A 19,307-nucleotide genomic window follows, 5' to 3' on the forward strand; every position below is an offset into this window, starting at 1 on the left:
CCCGGTAGCCTTAGATTTGCTCTTAGCATCTCTAATAAGCTTATGCTGAGCCGGAGCAAAATCCTCATCCTCTTAATCTTAAAATGAAGCAGCGAGTGTCTGAGGGATAGAAGGAGAAGTGAGCAAGAGTTGTTCACCTTTTTCTGGCTTTACTGGAATCGAAATACCTTTGTATCGACGTTCGCTAGATCTTTGAGCACATTGCCGACGGAGGTTGTGACCGAATCAACAATTGGTACGATTTCCTTACCCCGCTCTGCAGCTGGACCCTCAGTAACACTGATTTCTGGATTCGCTGAAGTGTCAGGAGTCAGAGAAGACATTGATCCCGACACCGGATCTTTTGGTGTCACTGGTGGAGGAGCTGTAGAAGTTTGAGCAGCCATTATGTCTAACCTCTGCTTTGCTATCTACTCTAGATCAATAGTTCTGTTCGCCATGAGCTCTTTGAGGAGATCTTCTTTGGTGAGCTTAGCGAGAGGGGAATGATTGACCATTTAGTCTAAGGTGTTGTGTGTTTTTAGGGATTTTGAGGATTAGGGCTTTCTGAGGAAGTATAAGGTTAGAGCGAGTAGGAGCGAGAAGGAGCAAGTTGGAGCGAGTGGAAATATAGTGATTTCACAGAGAGAGATAATGATAGAACACAGTAAATATCAATAATGAATGCATACCCTTGTATTTATAGTCTATCTCTATCTTCCTCTATAAGTGATGCAGGAGCATTGAAGACCTCATGAGCATTGAAGAAGAACATAAATATGATTTAGACCTTAGCTTATTGTTGCATTTTATGTGTTTAATAAGTGTTTTTATGTGTGTTTGGTTGGAGTTGGTTCACCATGTTTTAGAGCCGGTGCACTTGCTTTCTTAAGTTAGTTTCGGTTAATCTTTTATCATTAATTGGCCGGTTCAATATTGGACTATTTAAGGGTCAATTTTAGTGTAATAAAAAACATTGAATTGAATTTTTGGAGAAATACCAGATTGTGGTGTGTTGGGAGCATCTCCCCCCTTTCATCTTCTCAAATGGAAGTTGGAGGAATGGATTGTATGTTTGTGAGATTTAGGTTGTGTTTTAACATTCATGAATCATCCTCCTTGCGCCTAACCCATCCATAGGTGTTTTTTAAGGTTGTAGAGATGAGAGTTCTTCTCTCTTTTGATGTTGTTTTTGTTCCAAGTGAGTTCATGGGTTTCATCATTGATTCAATATCATTTGGTGTGATTCTGATCCTTTGAGTGGATTGGTTTTATCATAGTGTAGATGGGTTCTTATCTACCAAGCTATTTTTCCCCTTTCAAATTGTTGTTGTTTTCATTAGGATTGAGTCACTTTTGAGTGTCCTAACACCTTAAACACATCAAGTTCCGCAACTTTGTTGTTCATCATCAATTGAAAGTCGTTGGTGCTAGATCGGGCTCGTACGGACTGAAATCCGTATCAAATAATGATGCTGGAGCATTGGAGACCTCATGAGCATTGAAGAAGATGATGAAGATGATTTAGACCTTAGCTTATTGTTGCATTTTATGTGTTAATAAGTGTTTTTATGTGTGTTTGTTTAGAGTCAGTTCACCATGTTTTAGAGCCGGTTTACTTGCTTTCTTAAGTTAGTTGCGGTTCAGCTTTTATAATTAATTGTCCGGTTCAATCTTGGACTATTTGAGGGTCAATGTTAGTGTAATCAAAAACACTGAATTGAATATTTGGAGAAAAACCAAATTGTGGTGTGCTGGGAGCGTCTTCCCCTTTCATCTTCTCCAATGGAAGTTGGAGGAATCGTTGTATGTTTTTGAGATTTAGGATGTGTTTAAACATTCATGAATCATTCTCCTTGTGCCTCACCCATCCATAGGTGTTGTGTAAGGTTGTAGAGATGGGGATTCTTCTCTCTTTTGATGTTGATGTTGTTCCAAGTGAGTTCATGGGTTTCATCATTGATTCAATATATTTTGGTGTGGTTCTTGATCCTTTGAGTGCATTGGTTTCATCATAGTGTAGATGGGTTCTTATCTACCAAGCTATCTTCCCCCAAGTTGTTGTTGTTTTCATCAGGATTGAGTCACTTTTGAGTGTCCTAAACACCTTAAACACATCAAGTTCCACAACTTTGTTTTTCATCATCAAGTTCATCATCAATTGAAGGTTGTTGGTGGTATATTGGGCTCATACGGACTCAAATCTATATCAGTAAGATTTACCACTCAACCAACGGCTGATTCTTGCAACGGCTAGCTCTGCAACAAATCTATCTCTGCAGCAGATCTATTTCAACGACTAAATTCTATGAAGCGATACAAAATCTACATGGAGAAACCCTTTACTGAGAAGCGCTTTTATGTATGACATGTGGCTCTGGAAATATAATCGCTATAATGGCTAGGAGAGACGCGCTGACAAGCTAGTATGATGCGTTGTGAAGTCTAGGTGTGGCTTCTTTGAATCCATTTATACTAGATCACTGAGCCACTTAGCCTTACTGAATCCATTTATACTGGATTACTGGACTACTTATTAAGACTTCACTTTTCTGAGCCGCAAAGATTACCTTCCTCATTAAGCAAACATAGTAGTTAAGCAAACTCCAAAAGCAACACAGACTGCCTTTTCATCTACTCTCACACAAGTGCTTGATCATGCTAGGAGTGTAAAGCAAGTGATATATGCACCCATTGTATCATTTAAGCATGTAAAAGAATAACAGGAAAATGCACATTTCTCAAGTAGGGACATAACACACTCACACTCAGCATATAATGAATATAACATATGAGCATAAGAGGGTAACTGCCTTTTACAAAAATGAATACTTCCTATTGTGGAGTTTATCAAGGGAATAAGGAAGTGTTACATTAATGTTAGGCAAGGGACACCTTAGGAATGGATCATTTCTTAAGGCTTGTAATATGGCAAGAAGACGGTCACCATCTCTATTTGTGGCACAAGAAGAGCATGCAACTGGCTAAGACTATAATCAATAACTTTAATGCAATATACTGCCTTAGCTAGACTGTCTTGTAGAAGAGATGATTCAAAAATAGAAAGCAAGCAAGAAGCACAATCCAACTAAAGTTCCCAAAGTAGAGTTGAACTGCATAATTCGTCAAAGTATGTGAGAAACTTATATCGCATATCTTGCTTCAGCTAATAAGATAAGATAGAAAACCCGCAGAAGCCAAAGGCTTAGAATGATATCCAAGCAAAACACGCCTTAGAGAGATAAATTTTTGTATTACTCTTTTGGAAGTATGAGATATAGTTCAGCGAGTTGAACAAAGATTCGCTTGAAGTCTCTAGAGACTCGCTTGAACATATCTGACTCTCGCTTGAAATAATATATGTAGCTTTTCCATGAAGTTTGGAGACTCTCTTTGAATAAATTTTTACTTTCCCACATACATTTACACCTCCTATAAGATAACAGTGAAAGATATGTTTATTAGTCAATGAAGCACGCTAGATTTGTTCATTTCAGCCCTGAAGGAGATAGAAAACTCCTCCTTATTTGTGAAATGAGAGTAGCTTTAGATCTGACGCTTTAGCTTCTACTCTGCATTTTATTGTGCAAGATAAGATCAATCTTTTTGTTTCCAAAGAAGCGCTGACTTCATAGGAATGTTAGCACTCGCGATTCCAGAACTGGAAGGTAGAACTTTCATCTTCACAGTTCTAGGAACTCGGTCATAATAAATGTAATTGTTAAGATCTAGTACAGGGTGAGGTATACCTTTGGAAGGCATTCCTTGCTGTGCTTTTGCTTGTTCGTGCTTGGATTTTGAAGGCCTAATACATACACGATGAGTCTTAAATGACTCGCTCTGGTCAAGCTTGTCTTTCTCAAGACTCGCTTGGTCAAGCTTACCCTTAGATTTAGTTTTAACAAACTTATAGGAATCAGAACCACTAAGATCAACCTTGTCTTCAGATAGATTCGTTTGATCAAGTTCACCCAAGATTTAATCATTTCAGACATATGGGGTGTAGAAGAAAGTTCAAGTTTAAGAAGACTTACCTCAAAATCAGATTCAGGCTCAGGATCTTTGGTGATAAATAAGCACTTTTCTGGTGCTTCACCAACATCTAGCTCATCATCCAAATCTCCCCATAAGGTAACAACGGCCTTCCTCGGTGGTGTTTCTGATCCACTTGGTTCCTCCTTAGTGTCCACCTTTTCACTTGTGCAGTCTTTGTCCATATGTCCTTTACCATTGCAATTGAAGCATGTGATATCCTTGAGGTCGCGTGGCTTGTAATCTTTGCGTTGAAAGCCAACTTGCTTCTTAAAGAACTTTTTGATGAGCATAGTCATCATCGCCACTTACCGGTCTTCTTCATGGTCATCGTCATTGTTGTCTTACATCTTTTGAAGCACTCTGGTGAGCTTGAGAGCCATTCCATTGGATTCTTTTGATGCTATAGACTCTTTTTGATCTTCACTTTCCTATATTCTAAGTTTTCCAGCAATTACAAATACTAGCAATTCTTTTCTCTTTTTTCATTAGCATAATCCGTTTAGTTGTATCAAATTTTGCGTTAACACCATGGATAAAAGCTAAAGAGAGTTCCCAGGATTGTACCTTCAGTCCCGCGGAGGACATCATGTCACATAAAACCTGGAACCTGGAATGATAGTACGATACAAACTCGCTTTCATCCATTTTAAATGAATGGAAGTGCATTTGGAGTTCAAATCGACCATTATTCTTCATATCTTCACTGCCGGAATGCATTTCAATGATAGATTCCCACACGAGCTTTGCAGTAGGGAGAGACATGATTTTGTCGGTGTCCTTTCGTGAGAGCATTCAATATGAGTTGCTTCGCCTTCGCATTCTTCTCCAGCGAAGCATATTCTATTGGTCCCCATTTGTGAGGGTCCGTTTCTTCAGCGAGCGTGTCTTTACCTTTTTCAAGAATTCTCCAACATTGATAGTTAGTTGGTTGGATGTGATTTTTAGTCATAGTAAGCCACCATTATAGTTCACCCTCAGCTAAGATATGTGGCTTAGGTAAAGAGATTCCTAGGTTGAAAACGTTTTTATCATTGCCCATGATTCAGAATATGAGAGATTAAGAATCAATACAATTGAGCGACCTTTGCTCTGATACCAATTGCACGTTTACTATCAAGATTGAGGATCAAATCGAGTATCTCTTATAAAAGAGTAGCTTGATCGACTCGCTTAAGTTTTTAAAAAATATAGAAGTTGAAAACGCATTTAAGATAGTATAATCTCCAAGTTAAAGATAACAAGCTAGTTAGATAGTGTGTTAAAGTTACAGAAGGGGAGATTAAATACAATACTTTTAACTTATAAATGTTAGTCAATAAGTTCGTCTCAAATGCAAGGCTTTTTCCCAAGGTGAGAACCCTAAGCTTCTACTAAGCTCGGGACAAAGCTCACCACTAATGATATTAATAAAGAGTAATTACAATCACTTAATAACACTCTCGCTCAATACAATCTGGTGTTCAACACAGTACAAGCAATCTTCTCAACTCTTCAGGTGATTCAGGGCACTTGCTAACTTCACAAGACCTCAAAACATAGTAGCTTTCCTCTAGCTATCAACCTTGTCTGACTCGCTCTTGCTATCTCCTCTCAGCAAGTGAAGTTTTCCTAATTACTCAGATCTCTATCTTTCTCTCTAAAGCTGTAGCTCTCTTGTCTTCTCACTCAGCTCATGTTCCTAACATCACCTATTGCACATATTTATAATATTCCTAAACTTATCCTACAAGTAATAGCGAAAATATAATCTATGGCAATGAAGAAGTCCATGCTGGAAATTCGTGTGATCAACCCACCTCTTGAAAGCATCAACGACTCCACACGCTTTGTGATTCTTCTCTTGAGTAACGGTTTTGTCCATGTTGCAATCCTCTCCACACCCTTAACACTTCCTTCATTTGTCGAGCTTGGCGATCCCCGTCCTTCACTATCCATAGGTAGAAATCTCCTCTTCTCCTATCCTTAGCTTCACGACTTTCCTTCACTGACCTGAATTCTCTATGCGCTGGTGTAGGATTCATCTATAGACTCTCGTTTTCGCATTTGATTGCTTGTACACTCTCTCTGAGTTTGAGGCGCCATCCACTAGCTCTCGCATATTCTCTCCTTCACTTCATCTAGTCCTTCCGTCTTCACAACTCATCTCTTGAGCATTTTTATTCTTCTCTTTATTACTTCACTCTGCCTTGATGAGACTCGCTTTCCCCGCTAGGCCTAAAGCTAGTCCTCACATGGACCATCTAGTCCTCTTGTGTCAAAGCTACTCTCCTAACTCCTCGAGCTATTCCTAGAAAGCTTATCACACAAAATGGACATCAAATACTAAGGTTTATCATCATCAAAACAAGAGGAACTTTTGAGCTAGCTAGTTACACACTCTAGCTCAAAATAACACTTACCTTCAATAATTAGATTAGATTCAGGCGAAGTTTGATTTGATCTATTGAAGCATTGTTGCGATGATCCGTAACCTTAGACACATTTATCCCATATCTTCTATCTCATTTATTTGATTTTTTGTTGTTAATTATAGATTTCTCTAATTTCCTATCTTTTTGGCCTAGTACACTTATAGTTATTACAATTGATATTATATTGGTCTCTGTGGGATCAACACTTGATTACTACAACTGATCTCATACACTTGCGGGTAGGTTTTAGCCACATCAACACTTTAAATCTTTAATCTAGACCATAATCTTTATTAGCATAACATGTATAACTTAAAACTAATAAAGACTGTTAGAAATATAAGTTTGTCTTCATTAAAACTTGAGAAAGCTAGTAAGGGATATCTTCCTTAACTAACAATTTCCCCTTTCTAATGATGACTAACCTATAGGATAAATCATATCATCATATAGATTTGGATAACAATGAAGCTCTGAAAAGATAGAACTTTTAAGTGATCCCTGCAATTACACCTTAGTCATTTAACAAATATATTTTGTCCACCCTTAAACTAATACGGGTCTAACTCCTTGTCAACCCAAGTAAATAGATATACACTTCTAATTTTCACTTTTGACATCATCGAAAAATATTTCTAAGTACATATAAAGAGAACCATATAAGAGATTATTATCACGCTACTCTTTAGAAAAATGAAAGTGTAAGAAGAGTTATAAGGGTCAGGTAAGCAAGTAAACAAGTAAGCACAAGCAAGTCTAATATGAAAACTAGATGCATTCTTATATTATTTTAGTCATACTCAGATAAGAAACAAAACTGATATGCTTTGACCCTAGGATAGCTAATGAAGCAAAGAGAAACAGAAGAAAGTAAGTAAATATTCAATGCAAGCATTTTTGGGTTAGTACTTTGAGAAGCTCAATCAACTCATCAAGCCTTGTAACTACTTGAGAGAGATGATTAGTAGCTAGCTTTTCAAAGCACTTTTCAGCTACTTCTACTCTGTAGATAGCTTGATCCATATCCTTTGGTTCTTCATGAGATTTCAAGATCAACCTTGGAACAGAAGGGGGAGGCTTAACATCTTCATTTGTAGAGTACATATCAAGTTGCTTCACAATCTGAGTAGTCAAGACACTGTCAAACACCTTCTCTTTCTATGGACTGTAGATATCTAGATTCTCCATGAGTTGCTTGATGATGTACGAATAACACATATCATGAGTGATAAACACATTTCAAGTGTACATATACGTAAACATCACTTGTGGTGCGTCTGATAGCTTGCCCTTGATGACCTTGTCCATCAATATTCCATCAACTATGTTGACAGTGTCATGCTTCTCTTGTCTTGAAAGATATTTATGATTATGAAGTAGTGAAGCACCTTCTTCTACATGTCAAGATAGTATATCTTGAGCTCCTTCTTGGGCATAGAAGAAACAAAGAGATTCCTCTTGATTTCTTGAGCTCCTTTAGGCCAGTTTTCTTAGGCACTTAGCCAGTACTTGTTTCTAGGCCGATAGTGGATGCAAAGTCTCTGTGCAAGATGTAATGGTTCTTCTTCTTCTATGCCAAGACCACCATATCTAGGGATGAGCTGGATCCGCTGGAGGAACGACAGTGAAGTTTGTGTAGAATCGCCTCACCATGTCTAGGTCTGCCTGAGATTGCGCTTGCTCGAGATTGTCCCATCCCTGTAAGCTGAGCAGCCTCTTGACGTTTGTTGTACACGTCTATTAGGGGTATAAGAGCATAGAGTTAGCACAAATTTACTGTTGTATTGAGCTGTAGCATTTTGTATTTTGTGCGTATTTCTTTATGACCATATATAATTATTTATGTTACTTCTTGAAGGTGTTTGATGAGAAGAGAAGAGAAGAGGAGGAGACACGCGACGTTGAATATCAAGATGAAACTGAAGGAGCTGGAGGAGTTTTATCTGATATGTCGATGACACCTGACTATTCACTTCCGGCGCCTGCCGATAGAGTTACTGGAGTTTCTGCATGCAACCAGCGGCAGACTCTAAAGACCTACAAGAGCCAGCCGATCGACTTATTTTCTGGACAGGATTTTTATTAGTTTCTACCTTTTCTGAGTTAGTTCATTGAGATATTGTTAGTTTGGATCTGTTATTTTAATTATCCTAGGAAGATAGAATATAGGGTTAAGTTAAGGCTATTTAAGTGACTCTTATCTTAATCCCTAGAGATCTATCAAAGTTGATGTAGGGAAATCCCTACAAGGCTCGGATCTAGAGTTCAAACCTTTCAAACATCAAGAACAAGTGTTCTAGATGTTATCCTAGCTTGGAAACAAGCTTGGATGCAAAATAGAGATAGAAGTGAGATGAAAGCAAATGGGATAAGTTCTTGAGTGATCCTTATTCACTCTTGCAAGCACCTTGGACTTAACCTCAACACAATGCAAGCCAACAAGAAACAAACAAGCTATAACACAACACAACTAGGGGATATACCACCTAGAGAACCATGAGTTTCCCTAATCAAGTTCATACAATAACAATCACACAAACAAGATATAATTGGGCAAGAGATACTGGTTGTTTTTAGTTGTTCAACCAACAAACCAAGGTGGCCTTCAAATGATAGAAAAGGAGTCTATGCTCAACTTACAACTTGTGTGTTTAATCAATTCAAAGGCCCCGGATAAATGAGATATCTCTTGGCTTTTATACCAAGTGAGAGCTGGCCCTTTGAACCTCATAAAGTTCACTTACTTAAGACCAAAATACCCTAAGAAATGTTTCATAACAAACATAAGGAAGCTTGTGCAAAATGCACTTGAAAGTGACATAGCCGGCTAGAGGGTCTATCCGGGTATGTCCTAAAGTTAGCTCTTTGTAGCTTGACTTGGTCCAGAAATGACCAAGTGTTCTTCATGGAATTTGTGGAGGAGAGATACCTCTTTGACATATCAAAAGAGTAGAGGCAATGGGCTTCATCTCCTGGTCCATATTGAGAGCTAAAGTGGCATGTATAACTTGATCTTTGATCCTCTTAGCCATGGCTCTTGTGATTGCTCTTTGAGGAGTTGATGATAGGGATGCTCCTGCATCATTCCCTCCTTCTTTTGAAGGGCCTGACCTCAGGCCATCTTCAGTATTGATGATTGGAGCCTCGTCTTGTTCCTCTCCTTCACTAGCTTCTTCATCAACATTCTTGAAAAGAGTAAGGTCTCCAATGTTGAAAGTGGGATTGACTCCATACTCTTCTGGGAGGTCAATGACATAAGCATTGTCACCAACCACTCTTAGCACTTGGAATGGTCCATCCCCTCTAGGTGAGAGCTTGGAAGTCCTTAAGTTGGGAAATCTGTCCTTCCTTAGGTGCACCCACACTAGATCTCCTTCTTTGAGTATGACCTTCCTCCTATGCTTGTTCTTTGCCTCAGCTACACTTGTGGCTAAGCTCTCCAGCCTCTCTCTGGTCCTTTCATGTAGCTCCTTGATGAGTTTAACCTGGTTCCCTGCACTGTAGTCACACTTCTCTCTGCTAGGCAAAGGAATAAGATCAAAGGGGGTTAGGGGATTAGTACCATACACACACATAAAAGGACTTACCTTGGTGCTTGAGTGCGTGGCCCTATTGTAGGCAAACTCAACATGTGGCAGAATGTCTTCCCATGCTTTAAGGTTAGTCTTAATCAAGGCTCTAAGCATGGTCCCTAAAGTCCTATTAGTCACTTCAGTTTGTCCATCAGTTTGGGGGTGACTAGATGTAGAAAATAAGAGCTTGGTTCCTATATTTCCCCATAATGTTCTCCAAAAATGACTAAGGAACTTAGGATCCCTATCACTAACTATGGTCCTAGGTAGGCCATGTAGTCTAACAACCTCACTAAAGAATAAGTTGGCTACACTAGTTGCATCTTCAGTTTTATGACAAGGTATAAAGTGAGCCATCTTACTAAACCTATCCACCACCACAAAAATAGAATCTCTGCCCTTCCTAGTCCTAGGTAACCCTACAATGAAGTCCATACTAATGTCTAACCACGGGGCACTAGGGATAGGTAGTGGTGAATACAAACCTTGAGGTTTCACTTTGGATTTGGCCTTAAGGCACTCAATGCATCTTTTAAGCATATGTTCTATGTCTTTGAGCATGTGAGGCCAAAAGAAATGGGAACTCAGTATAGCATGGGTCTTGTCCCTACCAAAATGTCCCATTAAACCTCCTTTGTGAGATTCCTCCACAAGAAGAAGTCTAAGAGAACACTTAGGTATGCACACCCTATCAACCTTGAATAGAAATCCTTCAAACAAGTAAAACTTCCCCAAGGGTCCCTTTTCAAGGCAATGAACATATATATCACAAAAGTCAGAATCATTGCTATAAAGCTCTTTGATGTAGGTGAATCCTAACACCTTTGAATCAAGGGTGGTTAGCAAGGTATGCCTCCTAGAGAGTGCATCTGCTACTACATTGTCTTTCCCTTTCTTATACTTGATAATATAAGGGAAAGTCTCAATGAACTCCATCCACCTACCATGTCTCCTATCAAGCTTGTCTTGGCTTCTAAAATGCTTTAGTGACTCATGGTCAGTATGCAGGACAAACTCATTAGGCCACAAGTAGTGTTGCCAAGTTTTCAACACCCTAAACAAAGCATACAACTCTTTATCATATGTAGAGTAATTTAGAGTTGCACCTTTGAGTTTTTCACTAAAGAAGGCAATAGGTTTACCTCCTTGCATTAGCACACCTCCAATGCCCACTCCAGAAGCATCACATTCCACTTCAAAAGGCCTTGTGAAATCTGGAAGCACTAGTAGGGGTGCCTTGGTTAGCCTTGCCTTAAGCTCCTGGAATGCCTCTTCTTGGCTGGTTCCCAATTGGAAAACAATGTTCTTCTTTGTGAGCTCAGTAAGGGGTGAAGCAATGGTGCTAAAGTCCTTGACAAATCTTCTATAGAAGCTAGCAAGCCCTTGGAAACTTCTCACTTGTGTTGCACTAGTTGGAGTTGGCCATTCTTGTATTGCCTTAATCTTCTCTTTGTCAACCTCCAAACCCTTGGAACTCACTACAAAACCTAAGAATGAAACAGAATCTGAGTAGAAATCACATTTCTTAAGGTTAGCATACAAAGAAACTTGCTTGAGTTTGGATAGTACTTCCCTTAAATGAATGGCATGCTCATGGAGTGACTTTGAGTAGATAAGAATGTCATCAAAGTAAACCACCACAAACTGCCCAATGAAGCTTCTTAGGACATGATTCATCAACCTCATGAAGGTTGAAGGAGCATTGGTAAGACCAAATGGCATGACAAGCCACTCATACAACCCAAACTTAGTTTTGAAGGCAGTTTTCCATTCATCACCTTCCCTCATTCTGATTTGATGGTACCCACTCTTGAGATCAATTTTTAAGAAGCAAGATGCTCCATGGAGCTCATCTAACATGTCATCTAACCTTGGAATTGGATGCCTATACTTGATGGTGATGTTGTTGATGGCTCTACAATCCACACACATCCTTAGTGTACCTTCCTTCTTAGGCACCAACAAAACTGGCACAGCACAAGGGGACATGCTTTCCCTTATGTACCCTTTCTCTAACAACTCTTGGACTTGCGTTTCCACCTCCTTACTCTCCATAGGATTCATTTTGTAGGCTGGCCTATTAGGAAGTACCTGCCCTGGAATGAAATCAATTTGATGTTCAATACCTCTTAGTGGTGGAAGTCCATTGGGTAGCTCTTGTGGAAACACCTCATGGAACTCATCTAGCACTTCTTGGATAGCCTTAGGCAATGTGTGGTTGGGTGCTTCTGATGTCAAAGTGTGAGGCTTGACCAAGCTCATTAGCATAGCATCCTTAGGTAGGAATTCATCCCTTGGGACTTCCTTGAACACTAGCATGGAGTATTGTCCTTGGAACTTGGAGATGTGCAAAACCAGGGGCTTGTCCTTGGTCTTAGGCCTCTCTTGTGCTACCATCTTGCCCCTTTCCTTGGCTCTCTTAGCCTCAGCTGCGTCCACAATCTGAAGGGGTGTCATAGGTTTCAAGGTAATCAACTTACCATTAACCATGAAGGAGTACTTGTTAGAAAAGCCATCATGTGTAACCCTATTGTCAAATTGCCATGGTCTCCCTAAGAGTAAATGGCAAGCCTGCATGGGTAAGACATCACAAAGAATAGTGTCCACATATGAGCCTAGCTTAAAGGTCACATTACATTGCTTGTGAACCTTGAGTTCTCCACAATCATTCATCCAATGTAGTTTGTAAGGTCTAGGATGCAATATGGATGGCAAGTCTAACTTTTCTATCAATTCACTACTAGATATATTGCAACAACTACCTCCATCAATAATCACATCACAAACCTTGTCTTTTATCATGCATCTACTATGGAAAATGTTCTCCCTTTGGTTATCTTCAACCAATTCAGTTTGGACACTTAGAACTCTTCTACAAACTAGCACTTCACCATGTTCATAACCTATCTCCTCTGATCCTTCCCCTAAGTCCACATCTAGGTCATTACTAGGTTCATTATCTTCATGCTCACTTTCTGATTCATATTGTCCCATAGCATTAATAAACATAACTCTCTTGTTAGGACAATCTCTCATGAAATGGCCTTTACCCTTGCATTTGAAGCAATCTAAACTACTAGATCTAGGGTAAGGAGTATTAGACACATTGGGAGGTTTAGAAGTACTCCCTGAATTGCCCATGGCTTGGCCTTGGGGCTTAGGTGGATCCCTTTGTGGATAGGTTCCCTTGGGTGGTTGAGTAGGGGTGGTGCTTGGCTTGTGAGCCCATGGGGTGCTTGATCCCATTGGCCTAGAAGTGGGCCTTGTTGTTTGCACCATCCTAGCTTTCATCTTCCTTTCAACCTTGATAGCATTATGAAATAATTGTTCACTAGTTTCATAAGGATACATGTCTACCTCATTGGAGATGGAAGGGTTCAACACCCTTAGAAACCTTGCATTGGTGGCCATTGGGTCTTCTCTGATGTTGGCCTTGATCATGGCCATATGCATTGAATTATATACCTCCTCCACACTCTGACTTCCTTGCCTCAAGGTCTCTAACTTGTGCCTTAGCTCCCTTGCATGGTGCTCAGGTACAAATCTTCCTCTCATGACCCTCTTCATTTCATCCCAATTCTGGATGGGAGGCTCTTGTCTTTCTCTTCTCTCCTGGACCAAGTTGTCCCACCACAACATAGCATAATCTTGGAATTCAAGGATAGCAAGTTGTACCTTCTTTTCTTCATTGAAGTTGTGGCATGACCAGATTTGGTCCATCTTTTTTCCCCATGCCATGTAGGTGTCCGGATCACACTTGCCCTCAAATGGTAGGATCTTCACCTTTATCTTGCCAATGCCATCCTCTTCTCTTGGCCTAGGCACTTGCTCAAACCCTTGATCATGTCTTGGTTGCCTTGGAGCTGGTTCTAGATGGTGTACTGGGGCATGTCTAGGAGCTTGCTCAAAAGGTTGCTCATGTCTAAATTCCCTAGGAACATACCCATAAGGGTGCTCATTCCTTTGGAACCTTACCTTCTTCCTCTGTTTCCTCTTCCTCCAAATCTCATGTTCCTATCACCCTGAAACTCATCAACAAAATCATCACTATATCTATTCACATTAGGAGAATCAAAGTTAGGAAACTCCCTTGAGTATTGCATAGGTGATGGTCTTGCCAAGGGTGAGACATGTTCTCTAGTTGGTATCCTAATAGGCTCAGGTCTGTTTATGGGTGAGATGGAGCCTATCCTCACATCTTGTCTAGGAATAGGAGCATGGGAGTGTGCATGAGAGGGTTCCCCAGGTTCATACTGGTTCCTTAAGATCCTAGGGGAACTCCTTGGTGATTTCTGTTTTGACTCCAATGTTGCCATTCTACTAGAAAGCTCTTGGTGATTTCTAGCTATGGTCTCATTAAGGGTCCTTATGAGTGAGGCTAGGTCTGGTTGAGGGTTGGTGATACTTTGTTCTGAGTTGATCAAAGGGTTCACCTCCTCTTGTTGAGAATGATGGGGTGAGCTAGACATTGTCACACAAACAACAAGCAAAGATGTTAAGTTAGAGTAATAACTTGTGTTTGATTTGTGTCTTCCCTCACACTCAAAGATAATCTCACAATCTCTGCTCAATACAGTACCTTATAAGTGTGAAATGATTTGAGTGAAGCTAGATTAAGTACACTTAAGGATGCCAAAGAAACAATAGTTATAGCATGCAGTTTAGGTACTTAGGCAAACAGAATGTTTAAGTGTGTTTAGCTCAAGAGGGGCGAAAGACTATTACCTTAGTCTGAGGTGAACAAGAAGCCCTTGGAGTCCCTTTGTAATTGCCTTCAAAAGTTCCTTGGAAAAGGCTGAGGATTGTGTTTAGGAAAAGAAGTTAAGTGAACCACCTTAGGTGTACTACTTCTCTTAAGGCTAAAAGGTGGGGTATGGCTTAAGTTGTGAAGGGCACTTGGCAATCCCTTCTCACCGTCTTCACTTAGTATTGTGACCACTTGGTCACGTTCCAAATGTTGCACTTGGAGTACACAACAAAAGGTACAAGGTTTAATTAAGAATAGGCAAGCTAGCACGTTACCCGGGTACAAAAGTGTGTTGCAAGCAACTTTGGGTGTGTGTTTCAAGAGGTCAATGAGCTGCAATGGATGTGACTTTTCTTGATCCTTGTAGTGGAGGTTTTTCTAGGTAGAAGGCTCAGGTCACATCCAAAAAGGCACGACCCAATGAGGCTGCAATGTCTTGTGAATAGGCTAGGTCAACACTTTTGAAAAGGAGAAATGACACTTTACCGCTTTGGGAAAGGTTTTTGGCTTTAGTGTTTGGACAATCTACTCGTGCCCTTGGTCTGATTTTTGTTGCCCTCAACAGATCAAATGTTGTTCTTCATGGGGCTCATAAGTGTTCTTCGTTTGGTTGTGTTTGGATTGAGGGGTGAAGCTTCAAAGTTGGGTTCTTGACCACTTTTGTGCGTGAAATCAAGCACCCGGTTTACTACTTCTGGAACGATTTTCTTTGCCTTGGTCAGAACGATCTACTCGGTGGAATTGGATGATTTTTGTTGCTGTAGAAAGATCAAGACCTGTACTTTACACTTTGTTCATATTGTTCTTGAAGATGGTTGTGTTTGGTAGGGCTAAAAAGGCTTGGCTTCCGGTATCTTGCTCGGCGCTGGTTCCCGGAACAAGGCACCGGTCCGGGTGAATGGTTGATTTTTCCTTGGAACTTCCGAAGCGTAACTTAGGGAATTCCTTAGGCAACTTCCTCACCTTCAACCTTGGTTTTAGTCCTGCAAAAACTTCAAGCAATCATCTTGGTTAGACCAAAGAAACAAGGTAAAGAAAAGGCTAGCTTTTGTGGGTTTTCAACAATGTTTTTGTCAAGTGTTCTTGCAAGAACTTTGCAAGGCACTTGGTTTTGGGTTTTCTAAGGTGAACAAAGGATGAACTCACTGAGCTCTGATACCACTTGATGTAGGGAAATCCCTACAAGGCTCGGATCTAGAGTTCAAACCTTTCAAACATCAAGAACAAGTGTTCTAGATGTTATCCTAGCTTGGAAACAAGCTTGGATGCAAAATAGAGATATAAGTGAGATGAAAGCAAATGGGATAAGTTCTTGAGTGATCCTTATTCACTCTTTCAAGCACCTTGGACTTAACCTCAACACAATGCAATCCAACAAGAAACAAACAAGCTATAACACAACACAACTAGGGGATATACCACCTAGAGCACCATGAGTTTCCCTAATCAAGTTCATACAATAACAATCACACAAACAAGATATAATTGGGCAAGAGATACTGGTTGTTTTTAGTTGTTCAACCAACAAACCAAGGTGGCCTTCAAATGATAGAAAAGGAGTCTATGCTCAACTTACAACTTGTGTGTTTAATCAATTCAAAGGCCCCGGATAAATGAGCTATCTCTTGGCTTTTATACCAAGTGAGAGCCGGCCCTTTGAACCTCATAAAGGTCACTTACTTAAGACCAAAATACCCTAAGAAATGTTTCATAACAAAAATAAGGAAGCTTGTGCAAAATGCACTTGAAAGTGACATAGCCGGCTAGAGGGTCTATCCGGGTATGCCCTAAAGTTAGCTCTTTGTAGCTTGACTTGGTCCAGAAATGACCAAGTGTTCTTCATGGAATTTGTGGAGGAGAGATACCTCTTTGACATATCAAAAGAGTAGAGGCAATGGGCTTCATCTCCTGGTCCATATTGAGAGCTAAAGTGGCATGTATAACTTGATCTTTGATCCTCTTAGCCATGGCTCTTGTGATTGCTCTTTGAGGAGTTGATGATAGGGATGCTCCTGCATCAAAAGTTCTATCGTTCTATTCTACGTACTTTTCTACCGTTCATCATTTGAGAGTTTTTGAGACTTTGTGCTAGAATTCTTCAAGTTTTATACAAGACTTTGTAGTTTTTCTTTGGTATGAGTAACTAAATTCTAATCTCTTAGTAAATTTAGTAAAGGTATTCAATTGGTATTTTTTGTAAGATTTTCTAGATTATTCTTATGTAGAAATTATATATTATGAATTGTTGAATGAATGTTAGTTGAGTTCTAGATTGATCACAAATGATTGAATTGAATATTTCATACTGCTAGGATAGTTTGTTTCGTTTGTCATATTCTATTCCTTTGAAGCAAACATATAGTTTTATATTCTATTTCAACCAGAATTGAAATATAGAGAATTGTATTATAGGATAGCAATTTTTCTTTTTCTGTATCCTGATGTTCTTTGCATTAATGCCTCCTTTAGTTTGAATCATAGGCATTTGTTGTGGTTAACTAATTAGGACATGATTAATAGACGCTGTTTGAGATACTAGTTAATTTTCATATAAGATAAGAATAATTTGCATATAAGCTTAATTCTGGAGTTTCTATGATCAACATTACTATTGAATATCGATAGATAGTCTTACTAAGATCTTTCTCCCATATTTTGGTAGTTTGTTTTACCGATTTCTTAGAATTAGAAACCATAACAATCCCCTTTTTCTATATTGATTTGCTTAGTATAAATTGACTACAAGTTGATAGCCACCTGTGGCTTCGACCCTTACTTGCACTATATTCCTGATTTATTAGGATTTAGAGGTTAGTTAGGATTTATAATTAGAGAGATTACTTGTCTCGCAAACTTTGAATCTACGATGCTTTTGTTCGCCTAATACGACCGAGATAAAGTTAATGTTGTTAAATTGGCTCTGTTGCCGGGGAGGCCATAATATCAATTTAATTAATTTTCGTTTCTATTAAGCATTTATAGGTGTGAATAATTTATATGTTCACCCGTTTTGCTAATTATTATCATGTTGCTCCAATTGCAGAGATCGAGCAAGAGTTTCATCGTTTATGGCGAGAGCGAGAACGAGATTAGGAGGGAGTGGGATAATTTGTTAGATACTTATTCAAGACAAACACTGAGATGGTTGGAAATGGAGTGAGAGTTACTTTGAAAACATTGACAACTCCTAACTTTGGGATACTTACTAGAGCATTAGCTTTACCTGATCTCCTAGAGGACCAATGGTTCGGGCTAAAGACAGTGGTAGTTCACTTACTACCCATATTTTATGGCATGGCTGTGGTGGATCCTACTCAGTATCCGGATGAGTTTGTGGAGGTATGCCTGAATCTGGCACCTTTTGATGCGGACGAGGAGCAAATGAAAATGCGATCTTTTTCCTTCTCACTAAAGGATTCTGCGAAGAATTGGTACCACACGGTAGCACCTGGGAGTGTCACCAACTGTGTTGATATGAAAAAGATATTTCTATCAAAATACTTCTCGATGATCATGTCCAATTCTTTAAAGAACAAGATTTGCAACATTGAGCCGCAAGCTGAGGAATCTCTTTATGACTACTTCAAGAGATTCAAGAAATTAATAAGAGGTGAACATATCATGGTTATTAGGAGCACGATCTTATTCTGTTTCTGCACGGTGGTCTCCATGAGGATGATCGTCAGATGGTGAATGCAGCTTGCCAGGGCAACATTCTTAAGCTGACTTACAAGGAGGCCATTCCAATTTTTGTGACACTTGGAGATGATTCGAGACAATACATGAGAAGAAGCTCTAGCAAGAGGAATGTCTCAAGTGCGACTGAGGCAGATCCAAATGAGGTTGCACTATTTAAGAAGGAAATTAGGAGATTGAAGCTTAGAGGTACACTGTAGCAATTCAAGGCATGTGAGGCATGTGGAGATGACCTTCACCCAAGTGATGCATGCTCATCATTCCAAGAAGAGGTGAATGCAGTAGATTATCAACAAGGGATGCAAATGCCACCCTATAATGGCCACTTAAACCAACCATCGAAGAACCACCCCAATATTAAGTGGGGAAATACAGAGAATCAACTAAACCACATTTAAGACCACCTCAAGAATCCTACGATGAGATCATAACGGCTCTGGCTACAAGCAACACCGATCTACAAGGAGGGATGAGTCAAGTGACCATTTCTCGAGTAAATCTCCATGAAACCATGGGCACATTTGAAAAACAACTGGGTTAATTAACCGAAGCTGTGAGGCAGATTCAAAGTCAGATGCTATTCGAGAGTGATGACTCGAATGATACCATAGGCAACTGCCTCCCACCATTAGGCGGCCACTTCCAACCAATACTTGTTAATGATGACACCAAAGAGGAGAGCAACAACCGCCGCCAATTCATAGGCACCCGCAACCGATCTGTACACATTGAGGATGATTCATTATTGTCAAGGAGTGACGAGAGCATTAACTCCTATGTTGATACACAGTTGGTTAAAGCTTTCAAGAGGAATTCGGAGGTGACCAAGGAGGAGACTTATGTGCAAGGCACACATTGCCGACCGTT

The 19,307-nt window shown here is 39.8% G+C and overlaps 1 protein-coding gene across 1 annotated transcript; it reads right to left on the reverse strand.

Moving 5' to 3' along the window:
• Positions 1 to 9,328: 9,328 nt before the first annotated feature.
• LOC141251496 (uncharacterized) lies at positions 9,329 to 17,440 on the reverse strand. The gene is made up of 11 exons (XM_073670350.1): positions 17,380 to 17,440; positions 16,610 to 16,756; positions 16,221 to 16,283; positions 15,425 to 15,502; positions 14,846 to 14,959; positions 14,723 to 14,792; positions 13,973 to 14,560; positions 12,353 to 13,928; positions 12,026 to 12,301; positions 10,373 to 11,947; positions 9,329 to 10,012 (listed from the first exon to the last, which is right to left on the reverse strand). The coding sequence occupies exons 1-11, from the start codon at positions 17,438 to 17,440 to the stop codon at positions 9,329 to 9,331; spliced, it is 5,232 nt and encodes a 1,743-aa protein (XP_073526451.1).
• Positions 17,441 to 19,307: the final 1,867 nt, after the last annotated feature.

Source organism: Phyllobates terribilis, unplaced genomic scaffold, assembly GCF_046119375.1.
Source record: "Phyllobates terribilis strain yellow unplaced genomic scaffold, ASM4611937v1 Scaffold_7151__1_contigs__length_39622, whole genome shotgun sequence".
Taxonomy (NCBI): domain Eukaryota; kingdom Metazoa; phylum Chordata; class Amphibia; order Anura; family Dendrobatidae; genus Phyllobates; species Phyllobates terribilis.